Raw genomic sequence first — 25,559 nt, forward strand, 5'->3', positions numbered from 1 at the left:
CCTAACAAAATTGGGGCACCTTGGGCTATTCTCTGTGGGTGAACACATTCTCTCTCAGCTAGGTCGTAAAAAGCCACAATACCCTTGCTGACCACAGCAGGTCAGGGCCTGTGGTTTATTTCTGGCCCCAGAGCAGCTTCACAAGCGGTGGGGGGAAGAGAAGGGAAGAGAGGGCTCCCCTTCTATCCTTCCCCACAGGAGAGATTCCGGAGGCTCACAGTCCAAGCTAATCCAGGAGGAAGCTGGTCCGTGGACCTGGGCAGCCCATCTTTGGACTTCCGGTTTTCTCAAGGTCAAAGTCAAGAGACTCAGGAGTAGGAGGGGGCAAGGCATCAAAATCAAGGCAAAGAGATGAAATAGCTGTCAGAGCCAGAAGCAGACATGCCCACCCAGTACCAGCCAGCCTTATCTTACGGTCCGTTCTGTGGTCTGCAGGGGAGAACCACATAAAGGGGCTGGCTCCTCCCATCCCAGTCTCCCCTTGAAATGCAACGCCTTGCCTAGTGGTGCAGGGGGCTCGATTGGGGGGTTTTGTGTGTGTGTGTGTGTGTGTGTGTGTGTGTGTGTTTAAGAGAAAGGCACTGCTCGGTTGTAGCTTTCAAATGCAGGCAGACCCAATGCTCCAAACTTTATAGAAATGTTTTATTGGAAACAGACACTGTTTGTGTCTACAGTTATTTCATTTTCTACAAATGATGCTTCATCTCCTTTCCCTGGCACGGTTCTTTTTTCTGAAAGTCGGCCAGCAGAGCATTACATTTCAGAGAGGGGGAGAACGGCAAATGCCCCGACAGGGGAGGGCCCCTCGGCTTCCTTCCACTTATGAAGTTTATGGAATCATTGATTTAAGCTGGAAGGACCCTCCTCAGAGTCCATTTTAAAGATGAGACCACTGAGGCCTGGATTAGTAAAATGACAGATTTCGAGTTAGAAGGCAGTTTAGAGGTCCCTGAGGCCAACCTTCTTATTTTACAGATGAGGAAAACAAGGGTCAGAAAAGTTAAATAACTCACACAAGGTCATTCAACTGCTAAGTGTCAGAGGTGGGATTTGAACCCAGATCTTTCCAACTATCAAGTCCAGCTCTATCCACTAAACCAGTTTGCTTCTAGGACTATCTTGCTGTGACCCTGCTTTCTTTGCCTCTTTTTGAGTTCACTGTTACTAGCAAAGAACAGAAAATAACAATAATTATAAGATAAGACAAGACGAGACAAGATAAGATATAACTATCATATTACTACATATTGCATGATATTATATTACCATATACTACAATGTAACATAGAAATATATTACAATGTGATGAATACATATTATATAACCATATATTACAAAGTAACATAGAAATATATTACAATGTGATAGATAAATATATTACCATATATTATAATGTAACATAAATATATTACAATGAGATGAATAAATACTATATCACCACATATTACAATCTACCATATAAATATTATATTACAATAAATAGAATATCCTATTCCTATAGTGATTGAGGATTTACAGAGCACTTTCCACACATTATCTTACTGAATCCTCATTATCTAACAATAGTTAGCGTTTATATAGCTCTTGTAAAGCTCTGGACATGTGTCATCTCATTTGATTACATCCCATTGAGGTGAGTGACATTCTCATCCTCATTTTAAAGCTGAGAAAGCTTGGGCTTGTCCATCCCAGAGCTAGCCCATATCTAAGGCATGAATCAAACCCACATCTTCCTGGCTCCAGAATCCAAGCTCTATGCATCATGTCACTCACATTCCTCTAAAGGGAGGCAGTGTGGTTCAGCAGAAATAGCTCTGGCTCTAGTGTGAGGGGACGTGAGTTCAAATCTTGTATCTGAGGTTTAGTAACTGTGTGGTCTTAGGACAATCACCTTGACTCCATAGGGTTCACAAAACCCCAGAATGTGAGGGTGGGAAGGGGCATCTGTGGATGATCTAGATACTCTCCAGCTCGTTGTCCATCTAAAATGGTGGTACCCAGAATTCAGTGCAGTCTCTAGACAAGGCTTGACAAGGACAGAGGACAGTAGAGTTATCACCCCCTCAGCCCTGGGGACTCTACCCATCCTCTTGTGGACCAAGATGGCATCAGCTTCACTGGCAGCCACCACTGCCTCCTCCAGAAAGCACAGTCCATTAACACCCAAAGAGCTTTTTGAGAACAGTGGCTATCTACCCTAGTCTCCCCTACCCTCTAGTGAGGAGCTGGGGTTTTGTACCTCCTCAAGTTCAAGGCTTTCCTCTCCTCCCTACTGACCCTTGTCTCACTAGATTTAGGCTGATGCTCTAGATTAGAATCTAGACTATCAAAGCCCTCTTAGATCCTGACTCTGTCACCCAATTGGTTAGCTATTTCCTCCCCTCCCTGCCTCTTTGGGTCATCTGCCAATGGGACCAGTGCACCATCTATACCTTTAGCCAAGTCACTGATAAAACCATCAGGCAGCACAGGGCTAAGCTCAGATCACTGGGGATCTCCCGCCATGTTGAAACTGGCCCATTAACAATTACTCTCTGAGTCCATTCATCAACACAGTTCTGAAGCTACCTGACTACATATGTCCAATACACACTTCTCCACCTAGCGTCAGAAAGACCTGAGTTCAAAACGTGCTTTGACACTGTGTGACTCTGGGCAAATCACTTAATCTCTGAGTTACTGACCCTCAGTTTTCCCTTCAGTAAAGTGGGGGTAATAATAGCCCCTACCTCCCAAGGCTATTTTGAGGATATAATAATATTTCTTAAATGTTTTGCAAACCTTATAACTATATAAATACTATGGATGAGAGTGACAGAGGATGGGAAGGATGGGCCATTATCTGCACAGACAAGATAGATCAGCCATTTGAGCATTTGAGTATCAAATACATTGAGCATGAAATATGATATTGCCCATGCAGATCACTGCCTGTCCCTAGAATTTAGGGTCTCAGAGGGTTGCTCAAGGCCCTGACAGGAGACTTGCCTTTTAATTTTATGAAAATCCATAGTCAAATAGTTGGGTACACTAGTTCTCCAAAGGAAACTGAGGCCCATCAAGGTTAAGTGACTTGACCAAGGTCATACCACTAAGTGCCAGGAAGGAAGGAAAGAAGGAAAGAAGGGAGGGAGGGAGGGAAGTCATAAGAATAGAACCCTGTATGCACCAACGGTCTATGCTGAGCACTGACCTATGACCAAATCTATGAGATTTGGGACTTGAAGACTTGGTTATTTAAAGGGGAGAAGGGACAGGGTAAGAAGAGAGCTGACCATGGAACCAGGAAAATCTGCTATGTCATGGATGGGTGGCCCCGGGCAAGTGCCCCCATCCCCCTCCTACCGCTAGGACACTTTCTACCTCCTCACCTTGAAATAGCCTTTGCCTGTGTTGGCCAATCTCCCATAGCTGAGCTCCTTCTCGGGCCTCCACTGTGGGCCAGGGCCCAGCATGCTTCCGATGCCTCAGACTCTCCACACTTCACCACCTCATCTCCTCATTGGTGCCTTCTCTTTCTTTCTTTCTTTCTTTCTTTCTTTCTTTCTTTCTTTCTTTCTTCCTTCCTTCCTTCCTTCCTTCCTTCCTTCCTTCCTTCCTTCCTTCCTTTCTTTCTTTCTTTCTTTCTTTCTTTCTTTCTTTCTTCCTTCCTTCCTTCCTTCCTTCCTTCCTCCTTCCTTCTTTCCTTCCTTCTTTTTCAACTCCCTGAAGTGTTTTGTTCCCCCCCAAATGGCTAGTAGCTTATCAGTTAGAATGTAAGCTTCTTGAGGGCAATTACTGTCTTTCATTTTGCTTGTATTTCCATCCCTCCCACTTAGTGTAGATCAGGCACATAGTAAACACTATGAAAATGTTAGCCGTCATCATCATCAAGAGTGGTTCTTTTCATTCTTTGTCCTGGGATCCTTATGGCCTAGCACATTGCCCAACACAACCTAGCCTGGGGGCTTTGTACATGCTTTGAATTAATTGATTGATTGATTGGTTGATTGATTGATAGGCTCATATTAAAGCAAACTGGAAAGTCTGGTCATGGGATGCTTTCTGTTAGGAAGGGAATTGGATGGGTGAGCTTGTGGAAAGAAAGGACCGTTAAGTAAGTTCTCAAGTCCTGTTTGGGGGTTCTTTGAGGAAACTTCCAAAGGCTATTGGGAAGATTTTTGTCCATTTAAAACTAATTTACTGAAAGTAGACAGGGGGAGTTAAAGAGAAGCCTATTAATCTCCGTCAATATTTGCAGAAAAGATAAAGAAAGAGCTTTTATGCCTGTGTCAACAGGATGCTGAATGTGCCTGAGTATCATTTCCCCATTACCACTGAAGCCTCCTGAAGTGTTTGAAGAGTGTGTGAGTCTAAGCAAGGCCACCCAGTCCAGCTGCCACACCTCCCACGCCTCCCACACCGAGACTTCAAGGCTAGGATGGAGCCTCCAAATTGGATCTTTGACTTTTCACTGGCTTTCAGCACACCTATGGGATGTAAGATGTCTGGCCCAGTGCCCAGGAGGCACAAGGACACCCATCAGTAGATTGACTGACTCAGGAGGGAGCTTAGCATGACCAAGGCAGAAAGGCCTGACCTCCTCGTGTGCTACTCCCAAGTAGCCATTGTTCCTCTTTCCATGTACTTGTCACCTGGCACCTAATAGGCACCTGGCACACAGTAGGCATTTTAAAAATTTCTGATGATTGACTGACCAATTGATTGTATCTACCCAATTCACTGGAAGCCACTTTCTGGGTCTTTTACAATTCCTTGGGTACCATTTCATTCATTCATTCATTCATTCATTCATTCATTCATTCATTCATTCATTCATTCAGTGAAGAACTATAGCAGACTCTTAAGAATACAAAAACAAATGCCTTAGTGAAGAGAGAGATGGCCCCAGAGCCTGGAAGACCTGGGTTCATGTCCCACCTCAGACACATACAGTCTGTGTGATCCTGGACAAGCCACATAACCCCTAAGTACTCCAGGCAATTCTCTAAAGACTATACATTCAAGAGCAAGTAATACCCTGCATTGTAGAAGGTATTACTTCACAAGGAAACTCCCTTTAACAGTGAAAACACAGGTCTTGACCTAATCCCTATCTGTACTATGTGCCATGCACCAAAGTAGGCTCTAGAAATACATGAACAAAGCTGCCATATGCCCTGCCCTCAAGGGGTTTACATCCTAGGGGCTATGTAGACAAGAATACAATCCCAGGCCCTCTCTGCTGCAGGAGATCTCAAGGCTCATTTTCATTTGTTTGGGGTTTTTTTTGTTTTTGTTTTGTTTTTTGTGGGGCAATGAGGCTTAAGTGACTTGCCCAGGGTCACACAGCTAGTAAGTGTCAAGTGTCTGAGGTCAGATTTGAACTCAGGTCCACCTCAATCCAGGGCCAGTGCTTTGTCCACTGCGCCACCTAGCTGCCCCCTCAAGACTCATTTTCAAGAGGTGAGGTATAGACAGCTCTGACAAATCCAGTTCAAAAAAAGGGGTGTCCACAGTGGCTTGCCTTCTCTCAGAGCCTCAGTCCCAGAAGAAAAGCTGGTGGCCCAGTAGCCAGCAGCTGGTCAGTCTAACCCAAACCAGGCTGGCAGGGGCCGAGGTACCAGAAGGAGAAGGTGCCTCCAACTGCAGCCTCCTCACCTTTCACGTCTTTGTTGTGAAGGCTCTTGGAAGGAAGAGCGTCCATGAATACTCCAGGCATGTGCGTGTGTTATGAGGAGCAGCCCCCCTTCCAGTGCATACCCAGATCACAGCCAAATTATTGACATATAATTAACACCATTTATGGGGAGTTTTTAAGGTCAGCAAAACCCTTTACAAATAGGATCCCATTTGGTCCTCACAGCAACCCTGAGAGGGAGGTGCTACCATCATCTCCATTTTACAGATAAGGAAATTAAGGCAGGCAGCAGAAAAGTGACTTATCCAGGGTTATACGGCTAGCCTCTGAGGCAGGGTTTGGGCTCAGGCCTTCCAAAGGCCATGTGCACAGTTCAATTCACACTGTGCTCTAATTTGGTCTATCCCTGAGTGTGCTTAACTTCCCCGGATGGAACCAAGTGAGAAAATAGCAACACCTAGCACATATCAAGTCCTTCAAGGACTTGACAATGACTCTGTGAGGGAGGTTTCATAAGTATTATTATCTCCATTATGCAGATGAGGAAACTGAGGGGGAAGTGACTAGACCAGGGTCACACAGCTAGTAAGTGCCTGAAGCCAGATCTGAACTCCAGAAGATGAGTCTGATTCTAGGCCTGATGCTCTGTGCACTATGGCGCCACCTAGCTACAGATGAGGACCTATCCAAGGCCACGCAGTTAGCGATGGCCAGGGCAAGGATTCGAACTCAGGTCTCCTTCTACTGCGTTTTGCTTAGTAAGAGGAAAGGAAAGAGTCCAGCAGGCGTCAAAGGGCCTTGTTCCAAATCGTGCCAGTGGCTTTAGCCAAGTCCCTTGGGTCTCATTTTCCTCAGCTGTAAAATGAAGAGAGCGCACTAAATGCCTTCTGAAACTCCTCCCAGCCCTACAATTGTGCCCAAGGGAGGCTGACACAGGCCATGGAGCATTAGCGGATTCTGGGTTAGCCCCAGAAACCCCCTTGTGTGTATCTAATGTAGAAAAGGCCAAGCACATAGAAGGAGGGAGAGAGGGAGTGTTCCAGGGGTCTGCCTGCCTTGGGTCTGGGGCCAGTCAGCATCTCCATCAACAGCTGGAATAAAGGCACAGACATCAAGCTTGTTAAACCTGAGGATGGCGGGAAGGTGGTGAGGCCAAATGAATACACCGAGTAAAAGAGCTAGGGTTTCTGAAGATTTTGTCAGGTTAGAACAAGATGGAAATTAATGCAGATTAATGAAAAGTTCTACAGCTTTCAAACACTCGTGTTCAAATAAGGTTCAAACCATGAATTTTACAACAACAGTATGGGGAAGGCATGGCTAAACACCGATTTCCATGAAAAAGATCTGGAGGTTTTAGTGAACCACATGTCTAATGAGTCACCAGAGAGAAATTGAATACAAAAAAGCAAATGGTATCCTGGCTGCATTGACTAAGAAATGTAACATTTCTAGAAGAGGGGAGAAAACAGTCTTGCTGGACTCTGCCCAGGTCAAACCATATTTGAAATACTGAATTCAGTTCTAGGCACTACATTTTAATGAAAAGATGCCAAGAAGATGAGGAGAAAGAGGGGGAACAGGAGGGACAAGAGTGGGAAAGGAAGAGAGCAAAGGCGAAAGAGAGCACAGTGGGGGAGGGGAGAGTACAGGGGGCAGGGGGGAGAGCAGGGGAGGAGAAGAGAGAGAAGGGGGAGGGGAAGGAAGAGAAAAGGGGGAGGGGAGAAAAGAGGGAGGAAGGGGAGAAAGAGGAGTAAGGACCAGGAGAAGAGTCGCTCCCTGGGGGATATTTTCTGGGCAATGGGGCCTCTTTTGAGCTAAATTCTTGAAGAGAGAAGGGGGGAGGGGAGGGAGAAGAAGAAGGGACAGCCCAGGCAGGGTGGAAGATCTCAATGACTCTCTCCAGCTGGGCCTCCCCAGCCCTAGCCACAGCTCATATATACACATGTCATCGTTGTCAAATAGAGAAAACTGGTCCAGGAGCCCAGGGCTCGCTCCCCTCCCCCTTGGATGGGGGCAGGGGGCCGGGGGCCAGTCCTCTGTGCCCTCCTGGTAATGAACTTCAGCCACAACTGAAATAAACAAATCTATAAATGAGTACCAGAATGGAGAAATCAATTTGTTACCCACTTAAGGGACCCCCTTATTTCTAGGTTTATGCCAGACTTTCTATCTTTAAAATACAGTCTAGATGGTCCCACTTCTCCCTGCTAGCATGTACATACTGCCATACTGCTGGTCCCTGGGCTAATGTAAGGATCACAGATTTAGAGGGGAGAGAGAGGGAGAGAAGAAGAAGAAGGAGGAGGAAGAGGAGGAGGAGGAGGAGGAGGAAGGGGAGGGGGAGGAGGAGGAAGGGGAGGGGGAGGGGGAGGAGGAGGAAGGGGAGGGGGAGGAGGAGGAAGGGGAGGAGGAGGAGGAAGGGGAGGAGGAGGAGGAGGGGGAAGGGAAGGAGGAGGAGGGGGAAGGGAAGGGAAGGAGGAGGAGGAGAAGGAGGGGGAGGAGGGGGGAGGGGGAGGGAAGGAAGGAAGGAAGGAAGGAAGGAAGGAAGGAAGGAAGGAAGGAAGGAAGGAAGGAAGGAAGGAAGGAAGGAAGGAAGGAAGGAAGGAAGGAAGGAAGGAAGGAAGGACATGTGTAGATGGATAAGTGGATGGATGAGTGGATGTATGGATAGAAAACCTTTCATTGAGTGCTGAGCATTAGAACAAAAATACACGAGCAAGCCAATCCCTTAGAGAGGATCAGCCCCAGACACAGCCCCCCTCATTTGACCAAGGAGGCACCTGCAGCCCAGAAGGGGGAACTTGCCCAAAGTCACAGGATTAGTAAGTAACCCAATCAGAATCAGGACCCAAATTCTCTCACTCCAAGTGCATCCCCTCCCATTGCACCAGGCTGTCCAGCTTGCAGAGTTAGAGGGTGAGCTGCTTTGCTGCACAGGGGGTCAGGCTTCTTGTCTGGTCTGTTAAGAAGTCTTCGGCAGAAAGGGAGACTCGATCCCAAATTTGTGCACAGTCAGCATTCCTAGAAGGGCAAGGATCCTCACCTGTCCTACCTAGTCCAAGCAGTGCCTGGGCAAAAATGCCCTCTGGCCCTAGATGCTGTGTCCTGGCCCATGGGAAGTCTGGTGAGACCCACCCACCAAGGCTCAGAATCACACTTTTAAATAACTGCAAGAATTCAGTTTCATTAGAGATTGGTGAAGATCTTGGGGGGGGGGAGGGATTCCATCCATGCCCTTGGTCCTCGCTGAGAGCTATCCCTCCTTGACAGTATTCCACTCCTTGGCTTGAAAATCCTCTGAAGAGGGAGAACCCATCAACTCCAGAGGCAGCTGATCCCACTTTGGGAAATCTCTAACTCTTAAAAATTTTTTCCTCGAAAAGACTCTCCCCAACTTGTGACCATTGTTCCTACTTCTGTTCTCAATAAATAATTTGTATTTGGATACAGCCACATGTTCACCATATACTCACACATATACACACATGCTCTAGAACCATAGATATACAGCTAGAGGGGTCCTCGGGGGTGCTCTACTCCACTGCCTTCATTTTCTAGGGCGAGACTATGGACCTAACCAAGGTCACTCAGGTAGGGAGTGGCAGAGATGGGTCTCCAACCCATGTCCTCTGAATCCACAGCTAACACCATCTCCAAAAGCTGAGGCTCGGGCAGAAATATAAGAAGACAACAGGTATCCTTGTGTGTCCAAGAAATCTGGCAACAGGCCCTTGAAAAATATCCTTCAATCTTTCTCCACTTCCTTTAATACCGAAGCGATAGAGGAGAAGGATTAATGAAAAACAGGTCGATGAAGCAGAAAATAATAAAGCAAAAATGCTGGTTCCAATGACAGGGTGGGTCAGAGGGAATCAGAGATCACACAGGTGTGCTGGAAGGGGAGGGGTCGGGGCAGGAAGGATCTCTTAAGGGAAAAGAGAAGCAATTAGTTTAAGCCTGTCAAGAGAAGGAACTCATTTCTCGTGAGGAAAAGAGGGGATGGAGTCACGGGCATCTTTTCATTTAAAGGATCTTGGATCTGGAGCTGAAAGGAGCCTCATCTGGGTCCGACCTCCTCATGTTACCGGAATTACCTGACATCCCCACAGACTCCCCAGTATTAAATGGCAGAGGTTAGATTCGAACCCAGGCCATTGGAAGCAGCACTCCCCACTAAATTCTACTCAGTAAAGCTTTTTGTTTTTTTAACTACTGATAAAACATTCACTGTGGGCTCTACTTCATTTACTCAGCATTCAGGGATTAAGATTAAACCCTGTTTGATTTTCACACTATTTATATAGCTCTTTAGGATCAAAGATTTTTAATTTGAAGGACACTCAAGTGAGATTTCTTCAAAAGCCAATCGACAGATGGCAACAAGCATTTATTAAGCACCTATTATTTACCAGGAACTGTGCTGGGGGCTGGGGTTAAGGGCCAGGATTGGTGTGTCAACAAGCATTTATTAAGCACCTATTATTTACCAGGAACTGTGCTGGGTGCTAGGATTAACACAAGGATCTATGATGTGAATGATATAGTGAACTCCCTCTATCAATGCAGGTTGACCCCTTCTCTTCAACTTACCAGAGCATTGTGACTCCCCATGGGTCACAAGGCCAAGACTTGAACTCAAGTCTCTCTGACTCCGGGCTGGCTTTGTATCTACCATGCCATATTGCTGTAACTGAGCATGCTAAAACAAAATACTGCCCAAATCCTGGAAAAAACATATGCACTCAGAATGTCTTTACCAGTGCTTGTCACATAGTAGGTGCTTAATAAATGTGTTTGATTGTTGAACCTAAATATATGCAGAAATGTCAATATTATAAGTGCAAGATCATTTTAGCAGGGAGGCCCTAGATGTGAGAGAGATCAGAAAACCAAAACAACCCCAAATATTAAGAAAGCACTTACTCTGTGGCGGACACTATGCTAAGGGTTTGGGGATCCCAACAAAAACAGATCCAAGGACATGAGGATATAGACAAGCCAGGTGCGGAAGGAAAGACCAGCCTTCCCACCCATCGGCCAACAGGTCATCGTCCCCGGCTCCCCCAAGGACAAACGTGAGAGTTTCTCTGACTGGCCAAGTGGGGATTAGGGCAATGCTATTGCCCCAGAAATGGCAGTGAAAACATTACCTTTGGCAGCTGTTACCTGTGCTGGTGCCTCAGACCCTTAACCAGCTGATAAGCTTCAAGCATCATCCCAAGCTCTGCTCCTCACTATCTGTCTTACCCTCCATTTTTCAGAAAAACCACAGACCTGAGTTGGAAGAGAGCTGAGAGGCCGCCAGGGCCGGTCCCCACCTGCCCAAGGACCCCTTCTACAGAGCCCTCCCCAGCGGTCACCCAGCCTTGGCCTGTCCTTGGGGAACGTGGGGCCAGAAGCTGCCTCTTCTCTTCTCCTCCATCTTCCTTCTGGATCCCAACGGAAGGAAGCTAAGCACTCCTCTTCCATACGAGAACTTGGAGACAGTTCTCATGCCCCCCACTCCCACCCCTTCTCCTCTCCAGGATCCACCACGACTAACACACACACACACACACACACACACACACACACACACACACACACACACTCTCTCTCTCTCTTCCTCCAACAGAATCTCACCTGGTGAGATTACTACTCAACTTCCCCTCCCTCCCGGTCTGTGTGAGTTTCAGGTATGTGATTAGAAAGGTTGGCAAGATTCTAGCTCTCTGCTTATCCCATTATATGGTCTTATTCAAATTTCCTAATCTGTAAGACAAGCAGGTTGGATCGGGTGATCTCTAGGGGCCCCAACAGCTCTAAAACCTAAGATCCCAAACACTTCAAATTCTCCACCACTGCTCCCCTCCCCCACTCCCCGCTGGCCTGCAGGGATGGAGGACCACAGAAAATCTGCTTTTATCAGAGCAGAGGGATCCTGAGACTCGTCTATATGGTCAGATCTGCTCCAGGCATGGGCCTGCCTGCAATCTCCTCTCCTCTCCTCTCCTCTTCTCTTCTCTTCTCTTCTCTTCTCTTCTCTTCTCTTCTCTTCTCTTCTCTTCTCTTCTCTTCTCTTCTCTTCTCTTCTCTTCTCTCTCTCTCTGGCTCTCTCTCTGTCTCTCTTCGTCTCTGTCTCTCTTTCTTTCTCTCTGTCTCTCTCTGTCTCTCTGTCTCTCTCTCCCTCTGTCTCTCTCTCTCTGTCTCTGTCTCTCTTCGTCTCTGTCTCTCTGTCTCTCTGTCTCTCTGTCTCTCTCTCTCTCTCTCTCTGTCTCTCTGTCTCTCTCTCTCTCTCTCTCCCCCTCTCTCTCCTCTCCTCTCCTCTCCTAATTGGTTCCTCCATATGCTAGCTATGATTCAAAACACACCTTCATTTTCACCTTTTCCAAGAAGCATTTGGCTACTCCAGTCCACCTAGATTTCCCACTCCCCTGAAGTCCCCCCTATTATGATCCCCTTGTTCAGCACTCAATTCGTCTTTAATCATTCCTCCAAATCACAGAATTTGAGGGTTAGAAGGGATCTCAAGGTCACTAGACCACCAACCAATGGTCATCTACCCTCTGGCTGAGGCAGCTCATTCCCCTTGGCCACGGCTGTTATTGTTAGGAAGTTTTCTTCTGGACACCAAGCCAAACTGACTTTGCAGTCTCACCCCTTATCCTTGGTTCTGTCCTCTGGAACCAAAGAGCTGAGTCACTTCTCCATAGGACAGACCTTCAGGTACTTGACTCTCATGTCCCCCTCAGCTTCTCCTGTCCCTGTCCAACATACCCAGCTCCTTCACCCTATTTCCTGAGTGTTTATTTTCTCTTCCAAACTAGATAAATTCTGGGAAGACAGCAACCTGGCCTTTTGAGAGCCATGGTAGACAAAGCATTGGAGAAGAAGGGGCCACGTGGGAAGGAAGCAGGTGGGGCCTTGCACACTGGGAAAGGTCGCTGGTGATTCTGGCTGCAATGAGGCTGAGCACAAACAGCAGGTTTGAACAGAGAAGTGAGGCATTGGGTGCATTAAGGTGGAGTGAGACCAGCCCCTTATCATTCTAAAGATACAGGGGCCTGAGGGAGGGAGAACAAGGTGAGGAGAGGAAGGTGGAAATGAGGGGAGACCCTCCCTGCAGGGAAGCGGGAAAGCTGCGCCGTTCCCCGTCCCAAGGTGGTCTCCTTCCTATGCCCCAATTTGTCTTGTATACAGGAGAGTGTTCATCAGTAAATACATTTATTAAGCACTTATTACATGTCAGGTACTGGAGAAGCAAAGGCAAGGTACCTGACCTCAAGAAGCTTACCATCTAAAGGCAAGAGGCCATTTCTAATTAACTAGGTGTTTATGAGATATATAAATGAAGTTAATATGAGAGAGGAAGAGGTAGACAGACTAGGACAGGCCTCCTGCAGAAGGTGAGACTTGAATGGAGTCAGTGTGGCTGGATAGCAAAGTGGTGGGTGCTGTGTGCGTGCTTGCACACATGTGCTTTATGAAGGGTGTCAGGTGCATCTGTAAAAATGTCACTGTACGGTCCCCCTCTCCCCATTGGTCCCAGCCCAGTCAGCATTCTGACAGAACAAGTCTGGGATGAGTCTGTGCCTCATGTGGTGAGCATGTGGCCAATTCTCTCTGATACCATTCCTTTCTTCTCAGAAAGTAGAGACGTGGGATATGTTGTTTGTTCTGATCCCTCCACAGTGCCTAGCATAGAGCTGAGCACAAAGACTCAACACTGAAAGAAGACTGTGCTGTACAACCGGATGACCACAGACTTTGCCGTACAAGGACCTGAGTTCAAATCTTGTCTCTGACTTTGGCCTGAATGCCAAATCTTTTAGCCTCATTTTCCTCATAATATAAAATAAGGGGATCAGACCAAGCTCCCCTCTACCTATGAGTCTATAAATGACCAACAGAGACTTTAGTGTTGATTCCTGAGGTCTACCACAGAAACTTCTCAGGCAAAGCAGTGATATGGTCAGACCCATTAAGATACTGAAGAGCATATAAAGTACTAGATACTGAAATAGATGTAGAGGGAGCTGGGTGTCTGAGTGGATAGAGTGCCAGGCCTGGGGTCAGGAAGAGCTGGGTTTGGACACTTACTAGCTGTGTGACCCTGGACAAGTCACCTGACTTCTGTCTGCCTCAGTTTCTTCATCTGTAAAATGGGGTTGTTGACAATAGCACCTATGAAATAATGGAATTGAACCTGGTTCTTTTCCTATTAAAGTCTTGCAGAGACATTTATGAAGGGACTCCTAGGCGTCAGGCACTGTGATAAGCGCTGGGGATACAAAGAGAAGCAGAACATAGTCCCTGCCCTCAAGGAGCTTACAATCTAATGGGGGGAAATGCACAGATGACATTTGTACAGGACAAACTAGGGGTGACCAGTAAAGGTAAGGCCCAAGAACTAAGGGGATTGGGGGAAGCTTCCTGTAGAAGGCAGAATTTTAACTGGGACTTGAAGGAATCCAGGGAGGGGAGTAGGCAGAGATGAAGAGGGACAGCTTTCTGGACATGGGGGGATGGACAGAGAGAATGCCCAGAACTGAGAGATGGAGGATCTTGTTCACAGAACAGCCAGGAGGCCAGTATGTGGTGGGGAGGCAGTGTAAAAAGAGGGGTCTGGATTATGAAGGGCATTGAATGCCAAACTGAGGATTCTGTGCTTGATGCTGAAGGCAATTGGGAGTCATGGGAGTTAATCGAGTAGGGGAGTGACACTGGTCAGATCTGCAGTTTAGGAAAATCATTGGGCAGCTGAGTGGAGGACATCAGCATTGACACATTTCTTGTCTTAGCTTTTTTCTATCATGAACCCCTTTGGCAACCAGGAGAGGCCTATGACCCCCTTCTCTGAATAAAATACAAAGGACACCAATTACACCACAATGCAGTTATCAGAAAATTAAAAAACAGGAAGGTTTGAGCAGCCAGGTTAGAAGGCCTCTTGGAAAGCCCAGCCTCAAGCTGTCTTGAAGATCCTTGATTTAAGGCAGGGAGAGGCCTTTGCAACCGCCTCATCCGACTCTGACATTTGACAGATGAAACAGACTCCAGCAAGTTAAATAACAGCCCAAAGTCCCACAACAAAGCCAGGAGGGTTGGGTGTGGAGTCACAGAATGCCAGAGCTCGGAAGGGAAAAGGGACCTCAGCCACCATCTTGTCCAACTCAATCACCAAGGAATCCACTCCAACACTTACTCTGCTGCCTGGGAAGCCTTGGGCGAGTCGCTTCTCTCTGTGCCTCAGTTTCCTATTCTGTAACATGAAAAAGGTGGGACAGAGGGCCTCAAAGATCCACCCAGCTCTAAATCTATGGTCTGGTTCTCTTTTTGCCCCATCATTCTCCCCCCTTAGAAAACCCTGACCCCCTAAAACAGGCCCAGAGAAATCCAGCAATGCCTCTGCCCCCTTCTGCAACCCAAACTGTAACAAGCCTGCGTTTTAATCCCTTTAGAAAATTAAATAGAACCAGTTCTTACTGTGGACACAGGCTCAACCCCCATCCCACCCACAGCCCCAGGCAGACCCAAGGGGTAATGGGGGCCTTGGCCTTGTTTTTCCTCCTCAGAATGTTTAAATGACTAGCAGAGTACCTCAGGATTCCTTTCTCCAGACATTACCTTTTCCCTTTCAACTTGTACTCGGCAAGATTATTTGGACACCGAGACTAAGATGGTCAGGTTTCAAATGAAGTCCTTGCAATTTAACATTCCCCAATGAGAATTCTGGAATTATACCAAGGGGGGGTGCCCTTCACCGAACAGTTTGAAGCTCTGAAAAAGCCTTTGTTTTAAGACTCTGCAAAGCCAAACCTTGGAATCTCCCATCCTCAGTCCCAACTCTGCTGCCCATTGTCCCTCTTTGAACCAGAGAGAGGGAAGAGGGAAGCGCTTGTTTGGTAGATGCCCAAGACTTCATTCCTGAGGTTCGCATCATCCCTCCCAGGTACCCCAAGGTCAGAGTGCTAAAACAGCCCAGCAGTCCCCTCCCCAGCAGGGAAACCTCAAGTCTGTCTCTTCCTGCAAAGGCCCCCTCCAGCTGGGCTTGGGGATTATCAAGGAGCACAGTGTGCAGGGGGTGAGACCCAAGTCTTTATTTAAACAACTGTTCCATGGACTCTCCTCATTCACCTTGTATTTGCTTGGTTGTAAATATCCAAAAGTGAGAATAAGTTAAAATGAGGGTATTGGACTAGATGAGTTGGCCGTGGGGTTTTGCAGCTATGTTCTAGCATCCCATGGTCTAAACAGGATCCAATATTCCATCCTCCTTCCTGGCTCCAATGTTTGATTATTCTTTCTATTCTATTATTCTATGAAAAAGAAAAGAAACAGATAGGGAGCCATGCACTCACTCTAACCATTGCTAGACTCAGCTTATCAGTGTTTAGCAATGCTTCTCAGGTCAAAACTCCGCAGAGCTCTTCGAAGCTTAATAGTCACCGTGAAGCTTATAGGCCCCTTCCCACCATAGCAGCCCCTGCTGCTCTCCTTCCTATTGCTTCTCTATTCATGGGAGATAGGATGTGCAATTGACCGGCTCTGCCAAGATCAACCCATTCAATTACCTGCCTCTTTTCTCTGAGGGTCACTTGGGGGCCTGAGCCTTTGGGGCAGGGGGTGCTGGGGGAGGGGAGCTCAGGTGTTAGAAGCATCACAAAGACAGATCATCCAGACACATTTCCCTGCATTATGAAAATAAATGGATGCCCCAATTAGCCCATTGCTAAACAAACCAGAGACCCCAGCTAGGCTTACTGTAACAAAGAGAGAGTCTTTTTACTGCTGTTTATTTTTATTTTGTATTCGTTAGCTTTTTAGATATTCCTGGCATGCAAGTCCAGCTCTCTCGCAAGCAGCTGCATTTAGTTAAGAATTGTTTCTTCTTCTTCTTCTTCTTCAACTCAGGCCTCAGAATCAGAGCCTTGGAAGACTATTCATTTATCCACCGTGTGGCTAAAGAGCAGTGTCTTGAGTGACGCCTCCAGAGAAGTTTTAGTCTTCGTGTTTGTAGGGGTATAGCCTTAAATACTTCTTTGCTGCTGTCAGCTTTGCCAACCAATGAGTATTTATTAATTCCCTCCTATGTTTAGCTCAGTGTCTGGCACACAGTAGGCACTTCATAAATGTTTATTGCCTGTATGCATGACACAGTGGTGGTTTGAGCCAAGGATGGACCCAAGCCAAGTCATCATCCATGGTGAACAGCAAGACAAGATTAACATCAGAAAGAATGGCTTATGGAAATCATGCTGGATCTGGGGTCCAAGGTCTGAGTTCGGATCTCTCCTCTGATATTTACCATGCAGGTGGCCTTGGGCACAACATCTCTAGGCTTTAGTTTACTCTTTTTTTTTTTTTATGTTTTGAAAAGGTCAAGTTTTTTGTTTTTTTTTTTTTGCATTATCAAAAATTATTTCAAATCTAGCTCCATAACAACTGCAACAATATTATTTCTTGATTTTTTTTGAGATATTTTATTTTTTCCATTACATGTAAAGATAGTTCTCAACTTTTGTTTATACATGCTTTACAATTTCAGATTTTTCTCCCTCCCTCCCTCCCCTCCCTCCCCCCTCCCCTAGACAGCAGGTAATCTGATATAGGTTATATCTATATATCTCTATACATATACATATAGATATAGATATATACACACACATATATATACACATAATAACATTAATCCTATTTCTGCATTAATCCTGTTACAAGAGAAAGAATCAGAGCAGTGATGCAAAACCTCAAAATAGAAAAAAAAAAACAACAGCACCCAAAACAAAAGAAATAATATGGTTCAATCAGCATCTATACTCCACAGTTCTTTCTTTCTTTTTTTTTTCTTGGATTTGGAGATCCTCTTCTATCATGAGTTCCCTGGAACTCTTCTGTACCATTGCATTGGTGAGAAGAATATAGTCCATCACAGTAGGTCAACACTCAATGTTGATGATACTGTGTACAGTGTTCTTCTGGTTCTGCTCATCTCACTCATCATCAGCTCACGTAAGACCCTCCAGGTTTCTCTGAACTCTTCCTGCTCATCATTTCTTACAGCACAATAGTATTCCATTGTATTCATATACCACAACTTGTCCAGCCATTCCCCAATTGATGGGCACCCCCTCAACTTCCAATTCCTTGCTACCACGTAAAGAGCAGCTATAAATATTTTTGTACATGTGGGTCCCTTTCCCCCTTCCATGATTTCTTTGGGCAAAAGACCTAAAAGTGGGATTGCTGGGTCAAAGGGTATGCACAGCTTTATCGCCCTTTGGGCATAATTCCAAATTGCTCTCCAGAATGGTTGGATCAGCTCACAGCTCCACCAACAATGCATTAGTGTTCCAATTTTCCCACAGCCTCTCCAACATTTATTATCTTCCTTTTTTGTCATTTTAGCCAATCTGATAGGTGTCAGGTGGTACCTCAGAGTTGTTTTAATTTGCATCTCTCTAATCATTAGAGATTTAGAGTAGTTTACTCTTTATAAAAAATGAGGAGGGGGAGGCAGTGAGGTGGCAAAGTGGATAAAGCACCAGCCCTGGACTCAGGAGGACCTGAGTTCAAATCTGGCCGAAGACACTTGACACTTACTAGCTGTGTGACCCTGGGCAAGTCACTTAACCCTCATTGCTTCGCAAAAAATAAATTAAATTAAATTTTAAAATGAAGAGGAGGGGCAGCTAGGTGGCGCAGTGGATAGAGCACTGGCCCTGGATTCAGGAGTACCTGAGTTCAAATCCAGACACTTGACACTTACTAGCTGTGTGACCCTGGGCAAGTCACTTAACCCCCATTGCCCCACAAAAAAAAAAAAAAAATGAAGAGGAGAAGGAGGAGGAGGATTCCACAGGGCCAATGATGAAGCATGCTACCCACCTCCTGACAGAGAAGTGATAGACTAGGAGTTCAGGATGACATATGGGGGGGGGGGGGAAGAGACATGAGGACAATAGGAGAATTAATTTTTCTTGATTATGCATATTTGTTACAAGGATTTGGCTTTTTTTCTTCTCCCAGTGGTGAGAGTGGAAGGGAGAGCAAGGGAAAGAAAATCTATTTTTGTTCATTGAAAAATAAAATTTAATTTCCAAAAATGAGGAGGGGTTGGATTAGACAGTCTCTGAGGTCCATTCCTTTTCTTAATCTAAGATCCCATGATGCTCTGGTGAAGCACTGACAGTTGACAAGGCATTTCACATGAATTATTTCACTTGCTCTTCTGAAATAGGTGTTCTTGATTTACCCTTTTGACAACAAGGAAGCTGATGCTAAGGGAGATTAAGGGATTTTCCTGTCCTCATGAAGCTAATAAGCATCAGAAGCAGGATTCTAACCCAGGTCTTGGAGGCTCCCAAGCCCAAAGCTCTATCCATCAAGCTCTTGCACCTCTCACACAACTTGGATCAAGGCCCAAGACTCCCATCAATCCCACCACCCATCCACATAAACCTCATCCCTCTTTGAAAAGGGCCAGTTCCAAAAGCCCTTCAAAGTCATGGCTCATTCTAAATAAATACTAACTGCTCCAGGCCTTTGGAGCTGGCTGTAAATAGGAGGGGCTTCCCTCTGGAGGCGATAGTTGGACAGCAACTCCCAAGGGCAGGCTCGAGGAATGTCTGGGTCGGTCTCCAGGCCTGGCTCGTTCAGCCCCTGGAAGGGTGGGAGGAAAGCCCCTCTCTGACACACCTGAAGAGAAAGCTCAAGGGGACTGAGTCTTCAGGACTTCGGATGCTTCAGGGGCAGGGCAGTGATGCTGACTTGGGCTTTGGAAAGAAAGCTGCATGGGGAGTCAGAGGCACCTGCAAATCCCAACTCATTTCTCTAGGCCTTAATTTCCTTATCTGTAAAAAGGGGTGCATGGGCTCCAAGGTCTCTGTCTCTATCTCTCTGTCTCTCTGTCTCTCTATCTCTCTGTCTTTCTCTCTCTCTCTCTCTCTCTCTCTCTCTCTCTCTCTCTCTCTCTCTCTCACACACACACACACACACACACACACACACACACACACACATGCACACACGCACACAACTCTCACTCTGTGACTGTTCTACAAATCCTTGGCTAGAAAGAAATAAGGATGCAACACAGGTCAGCTTCACCCCCTCCTCCCACCTGCCCACCCACCCAAGATAAAGATCTGCCTGCAGGAGGAGAAGTAGAAAAGGAAAGTAGAAAGGGAATCTACAATTAAGACCAGGGAAACCCTGGGACAAGGGGGAAGAAGAGAGAGAGGTGAGCTGGAACTCTGATGACCGGGAACTAAAAGGACAATCCCACCAGTAACCAACATCCCTTTCACCTCCCCTGAAGAACACCCATTTTCCTAAGAATTAAAAGCTCTGTCAGAGAGTCTGGGCACCAGAGGAGGGGATTGGGAAGGCCCATTCTGCCTGGACCACCCACCCACTTGCTGTGCATCCCAGGTAAGTCACTCTAGGGTCCAGCTGGCTGGACCGTCTTGTCACTGCTCACACCGTCCCCCAAGCTTAGCACGCCCTTCTTGCTCCCCTCCAACTCCTAGAGTCCCTCCTTCTCGCTAAGGTTCAGCTTAAAAAAAAAAACCTCGTGAGGCTATCCCTGGTACCAACAGTAGTTCAGGCCTCCCCCGAGCCCCACCCACCCAACGCACTTTGTATTAATTTTGTATATTTCTCACATAATGTTTAAGAAGCAGGGAGGCAGCGGGGTGTACTGGAGCAAGAGCCAGCCTGAGCCAGAAAAATCCAGGGCAAATCACGCCGACTCGAAGGGTTGGTTCTGGGTAACTTCCTAAGACTAGAAAGTGCCAACCTGCCTAGGTAGAGGACATTTCTTCTGTCAGTGAAATCATGGGTGGTCCAATCCTTATCCCTTGTTTATTTTTTCTAATAAATTGTATTGATTTTTCTGGTTTTTGACATCACCTACATGTCCTTCCGTGTCCCTCTCCCTTCTCCCTCCCTTCTCCCTCCCTTCTCCCTTTAGGACATGTATACATCTTGTCTCCCCCTAAAGTGGGCATTCTGAACCTAGGGCCTGTGAATCATGTTTATTTTTATGTATTTCAGTATAATTACTTTCCTTTGCAAGCCCAGGCATTTTATTTTATAAATTTAAAAACCTGATTCTGAGAAGGGCTCCACAGGCTTCATCAAACCCCATCTCAGCAGCAACTTTTTTACCCCAAAAAGTTTTGAATTTAGGGCTCAAAACCAGGCAGCCAGAGAGGGGAAATTCAAATGCTGCCAAAGGTGTTTAGGACATTAAAAAAAAGGTGAAGAATCTCTGCATTATAGAATGTAAAGAAACAGACAGAGACAGAGAGACACAGAGAAGAAAGTGTTTGTGGACACAGTGAATTCTGAGTGCTCTGTACTGGCTAGAGTCAAAGACTGGTGATTTGTTTGGATTTTGTAAAGTGAAAGCCCTGGCTGCATTTTAAACCAAAGGATGCATTGTGATCATTTTTTTCTCTTTTCTGTGGGTCTGTGCATCACTAAGTGAAGGCAAAGGGAAATTTGTATTGATTTCATTCCCCACCCCAGCCCCCACTACCCGAAAAGATATTGGCACTTGAACCTTTTCACTGAACCAACAGGGAAAGCCTTTCCCCCAAATTATGATTCAAGCCCTCTGGGAATTCTGACTGCATGGGAGTAGTCTCCTACCACCACACAGTCCCCCCAAGAGATTCTTATGATGGCTGACTGCTCAACCGGTCCCCAAGACACCTGGCTTGAACCTAGCAGAAGCAGAGCACCTGTGAGGCCAACCAAAGCGGGGCCCCAGCTCCAAGGAGCCCCAGCTCTCCAGGCCCTTCCCAAAGGGACCGTGTCCGCTGGCAGCTGCTTTCTTTTCCCCTGGCCGGCCTCCGTCTGTCCTCCCCAGGCTGGCTCATTGAAGAGATTCAGGCCAAGGCAAACCATGTTGGAACAGGCTGGCACCTCAGAGCTTTCTCCCTGCAGGGAATTCCTGCATTAGGGAAAAATCCTGGATCCTGGCAAGATACAGGAAGGCCAGACCCTCAGGGGGCTTGTCATCTGATAGGAGGTAGTCCAGGCTGCCAGTTAAGAAGCCGGAAGGCAGCCTGGGAAGGTGGGGAGCTCCAACCTACCTGGGGGAGAGGGGGAAGGGGAGGAATCTGCCTGGAAATACACAAATGCAGAAAACCCCCAGCTCAGCAGCACTGCCTGCTTCTGTGAAAGGTTGAGTTTAGGGCCCAAAAGCAAGCAGCCAGAAAAATCATATCAAAATGTATACGGCCTGCAGATGACGCCACTTCACAAAAGGAGGGGGGTCTGAGAAAGGCTGAGCAGGAAAATACAGAAATGTATATAAATCGGGCAACTATGTCCTTAAGCTGATTTCATGAGTCACTGGCTGGGTTACCGTAGGAACCCAAGCTTAAACATGGGATGTAAAATTCGGAGAGAGCTTTGAACATTCACAGAAATGAAGAGGCACAAAACAAACAATTCAAACCGAAATGAACATTGGAGGCAAGAGCTACAAACTAAAACTACAAAGAGTATGATGGTTCAGCCTCTGCTGACAATGTGGAAGCCCCCCCCCAGGCACAGGATTATTGAACACAGTTCTTTGGAAGGAGATGGCCAGTGGAACAGGGGGACTCAGCTGTCACTGGAGGGTGAGAAGCACCCCTTCTAAGTCTCTGCACTAAGTGCAAGTAAGGACACCCAGGCAAGGTGAAATGGCTAGAAATGAGCCAAACCAATTGTCTAGGTAATTGTTACCTACCCCCATTGTCCTTCCCAACCCCATGTTCACCTGAAATATCAAAATAATGCACAGTAAAAGTGATCCAGGCAGTGTGGTGCTTTGAACAGAGCGTTGGAATCAGAGGACTTGGGTTCAAATCTTGTCTGTCATTTACTCACCTTCTCACAACCTCCCTGGGCCTCAGTTTCCTTATCTGTAGAAGAAGGGGGTAGTCTAGATAACCTCTAAGGTTCCTTCCTGCTGTAGACTTATGATCCTGTTCTTTGAGGTCAATTCCTTCTTGCTATAGATTGAGGATGATGGGAATAACCCACCATTCTACAGAATGGCAGAGACAGGATTTGAACCCAGATCTTCTGATTCCAAAGCTTGTACTCTCTTCCCATTCTCCCAAGGTGTTTTGCGCAAATCCCTAGGTCCTGTTGTGTCCTTATTTGACAAATGAAGGATTTTATATATATATATACACCCTCCTAGGTCCCCACAGTCTTAAATTACAGCATTGATACAATTATTCTCCCTCACGTTCAAATTTAAGACCCCAAACAACCTCAGTGACCAGGCACAATGGATGACATGGGAGAAGAGGAGTTTCCGGGCATAAGCCCCTAAAAACCCAAACATCCCTAGGCTAGGCCTAAATGTTTCTCAAGCATGGGTCCTCCAGTTACATCCAACCTCTGGGGTGGACAGGATGAGGCCCATTTCTTAGAAACTCCCTAAAAAGAAGCTCCCAGGAACAGAGAAACACCTTATTCGGGATTTATATTCTTTCCCCAAACTTCATTGGACTACCCAATGTTGCTCCGGAGCCCAGCCAGGGAGAAATGAAAGATGCATGATAAAGGACTTCTCAGCTGAAGATTGAGAGAGAGAGGGGAAGGAAGGAGGAAAAGAGGGAGGGAGGGAGACCTAGAGAGGGACAGAGTCAGAGAGTGAAGGAGAGAGAGAGAGAGAGAGAGAGAGAGAGAGAGAGAGAGAGAGAGAGAGAGAGAGAGAGAGAGAGAGGCAGGGGTAGGGGGCTTTCTTATACTGAATGCATGTTAAAAGTGAAGCTCCAGACCCCAGGGGCCTTTAATCAACTGGTCCCCCTCGGACCTCGAAAGAATGAATCGGTTGTATCCACGGGAGAAGCCCAAATCTTCCCTGTCTCTCACTCTTATTGTGTCTCCAGCACAGACAGAGCGGGACGGATTGAAAGCTTCCCGCAGGGAAGGTAATATGCCTGGCCCCTCTTATTAGTTTTTCTCTAACTGTTGCGATTGTCTTTCGAGATTACCCAAATCAAGGATGCAAGAGATGTCTTTCTCTCTCTCCCTTAACCCCAGGCCACCACACGGCGGGGGGGGGGGGGGGGGAGTTCTCCCGGAACTGGGGAGCAGGACCAGCTCGAGCCAAATAGTTTGGGGGGGGTGGAATATTAAGAAGAGGAAGAGGGATGAGAGATGAGAAGTGGGGCGCCCAGGCAGCGAGGGACACACACGATTACCTCCGACCTTAGTCCGGGGAGGGAAGGGGCCGGGCTGGAGAGACTAGGGAGATGCGACGGGTCTAAAGCTGGAGCTGGGGGAGTCGCGAAATCGCAGAGGCCAAAACAAAAACCCATTCTCCCCCCCACACACACACCCGCCGGCTTTCTCCCAGAGTCCATTTCTTTCGGGACAGTTCATGGACTTTACTTACAGAGAAGGAGTGGGAAAGGCTAGGAAAATGTGCAGTCTTAGAGCTCGGGTTCAAATCACACACACACACACACACACACACACACACACACACACACCACACACACACACACACACACACACACTCACACTCACACACACTCCCAGCCCATCAGTGTTTCCTGCCACTGATGACAGCAGCTGATCCCAACCAAGAGAAGTCCCCTGCTCCCACCCCCAGCCCGCCAAGGCTCGGGCAGGGGGTCCCCGGGCGCGACTCAGTGCCCTCAGCCTCAATGGGATCCCATTTTGGGACCACTTCCACCCCTCACACTGAGAGGCGGTTCTCAGGTGGGGCGGGGTGGGATAGGGAGGAAGGCAAGCCTAACTGGGAAGGGAAGGGACGAGCTTTCCGAGTCAGCCCCGCACCCCTACTTGGCCAAGCCTCCCACCCTCCAGCCCTCGCGGGTCGGCGGTCGTGGCGTCTGGCCCCGGTCCCCCGCTCCGACGCGGGCCGTCCGGCGGGCTGCCTGGAGGAGGCGGCAGGCTGCCCGCGCCGATCCCAGCCCATCCTCCCGCCCCCGCAGTCCGGCCGGCCGGCGGGCGCCTCTTACCTTGCGCCGCTCCTCGGCTGGCCAGCAGAATCGCTCCGTGCAGGACGAGCAGCGGCAGCGCCCGGGACCAGCGGGCGGCCGCCCCGCGCCTCCGGTCGCAGCCGGCCCGGGGCATTCCTCCTCCGGTCTTGGGCGGGCGGCGCTCCGGGCACGTCCCGCAGGCTGGCCCCGATATCCCGGCGGCCGCCTCTCGGGGGCTGGCGCTCGGCGGCCGCCCGGGCGCACGCACGCCCGCCCCGGGACTCGCGGCCGCCTTTGTCCTGCTCGCTCTCCGCCTGCCCGGCCGCTGCCTCGGGCTCCTCCGGGCTCCGCTCCGGCCCCGCTGGCCCTCTGGGCCGCCCCCACCCTTGGCCTTGGCAGCGCTGCGCCGCTGGGCTCGGGAGCCGGGAGCCCGGGAGCCCGGGAGCCGGGAACCCGGGGACTCGGGGGCCGCGGAGCTCGGGGCCGGGGCCGGCGGGCGGGCGGCGGCGCTTTCCCTCCGGGGCCGGGGCAGGAGGCGGCGGCGGCGGCGGGGGCGGCTCTGCCTGCCCGCGTCTCCTCCTCTGCCTCTCTCGCTCACTCTCAGCCTCCCCAACTTGTCACTTTCCAAGTCTCCAGCAAAGCGCCCGAGCGCGCCTTGACCAATGGCCCGAGTGGCCGGCCCACCGGCGCCCTCCGCTGGCAGCTTCCGGAACCGGCCAACTCCCGGACAGGGCTCTGTGCCCACCCCGCCCCCAGACCCCGGCGCCCCCCCTTATATTCCAGGGGTGCACGGAAAATACAGAACCCTCCCCTAGAGAGCGCTTTAGGCGTTTGCAAAGCGCTTTACCTGCGTTGTCTCATCTACCTGGGAAGTGGGTGCGAGTCACTCTTTCCCTCTCTGGGCCTCAGTGTCCTGTGTGTGCCGGGCTGAGCTCTCAAGTCCTTTTCATCTCTCAAAATCCTATGATTCTGAGGTTTCCTCCAAGAAACTG

General features: G+C 48.1%; 1 protein-coding gene across 1 annotated transcript in view; it reads right to left on the bottom strand.

The window, feature by feature from the left end:
• ROR1 (receptor tyrosine kinase like orphan receptor 1) overlaps positions 1-24,918 on the bottom strand; it is a 348,021-nt gene extending 323,103 nt beyond the window's left edge. Inside the window, exon 1 of the mRNA XM_043999765.1 lies at positions 24,607-24,918. Coding sequence (XP_043855700.1) covers positions 24,607-24,721 — 115 coding nt within the window. The 5' untranslated portion in view covers positions 24,722-24,918. The remainder of the gene's footprint in view (positions 1-24,606) is intronic.
• Positions 24,919-25,559: the final 641 nt, after the last annotated feature.

This window comes from Dromiciops gliroides, chromosome 4 (genome assembly GCF_019393635.1).
Source record: "Dromiciops gliroides isolate mDroGli1 chromosome 4, mDroGli1.pri, whole genome shotgun sequence".
NCBI classification, from domain to species: domain Eukaryota; kingdom Metazoa; phylum Chordata; class Mammalia; order Microbiotheria; family Microbiotheriidae; genus Dromiciops; species Dromiciops gliroides.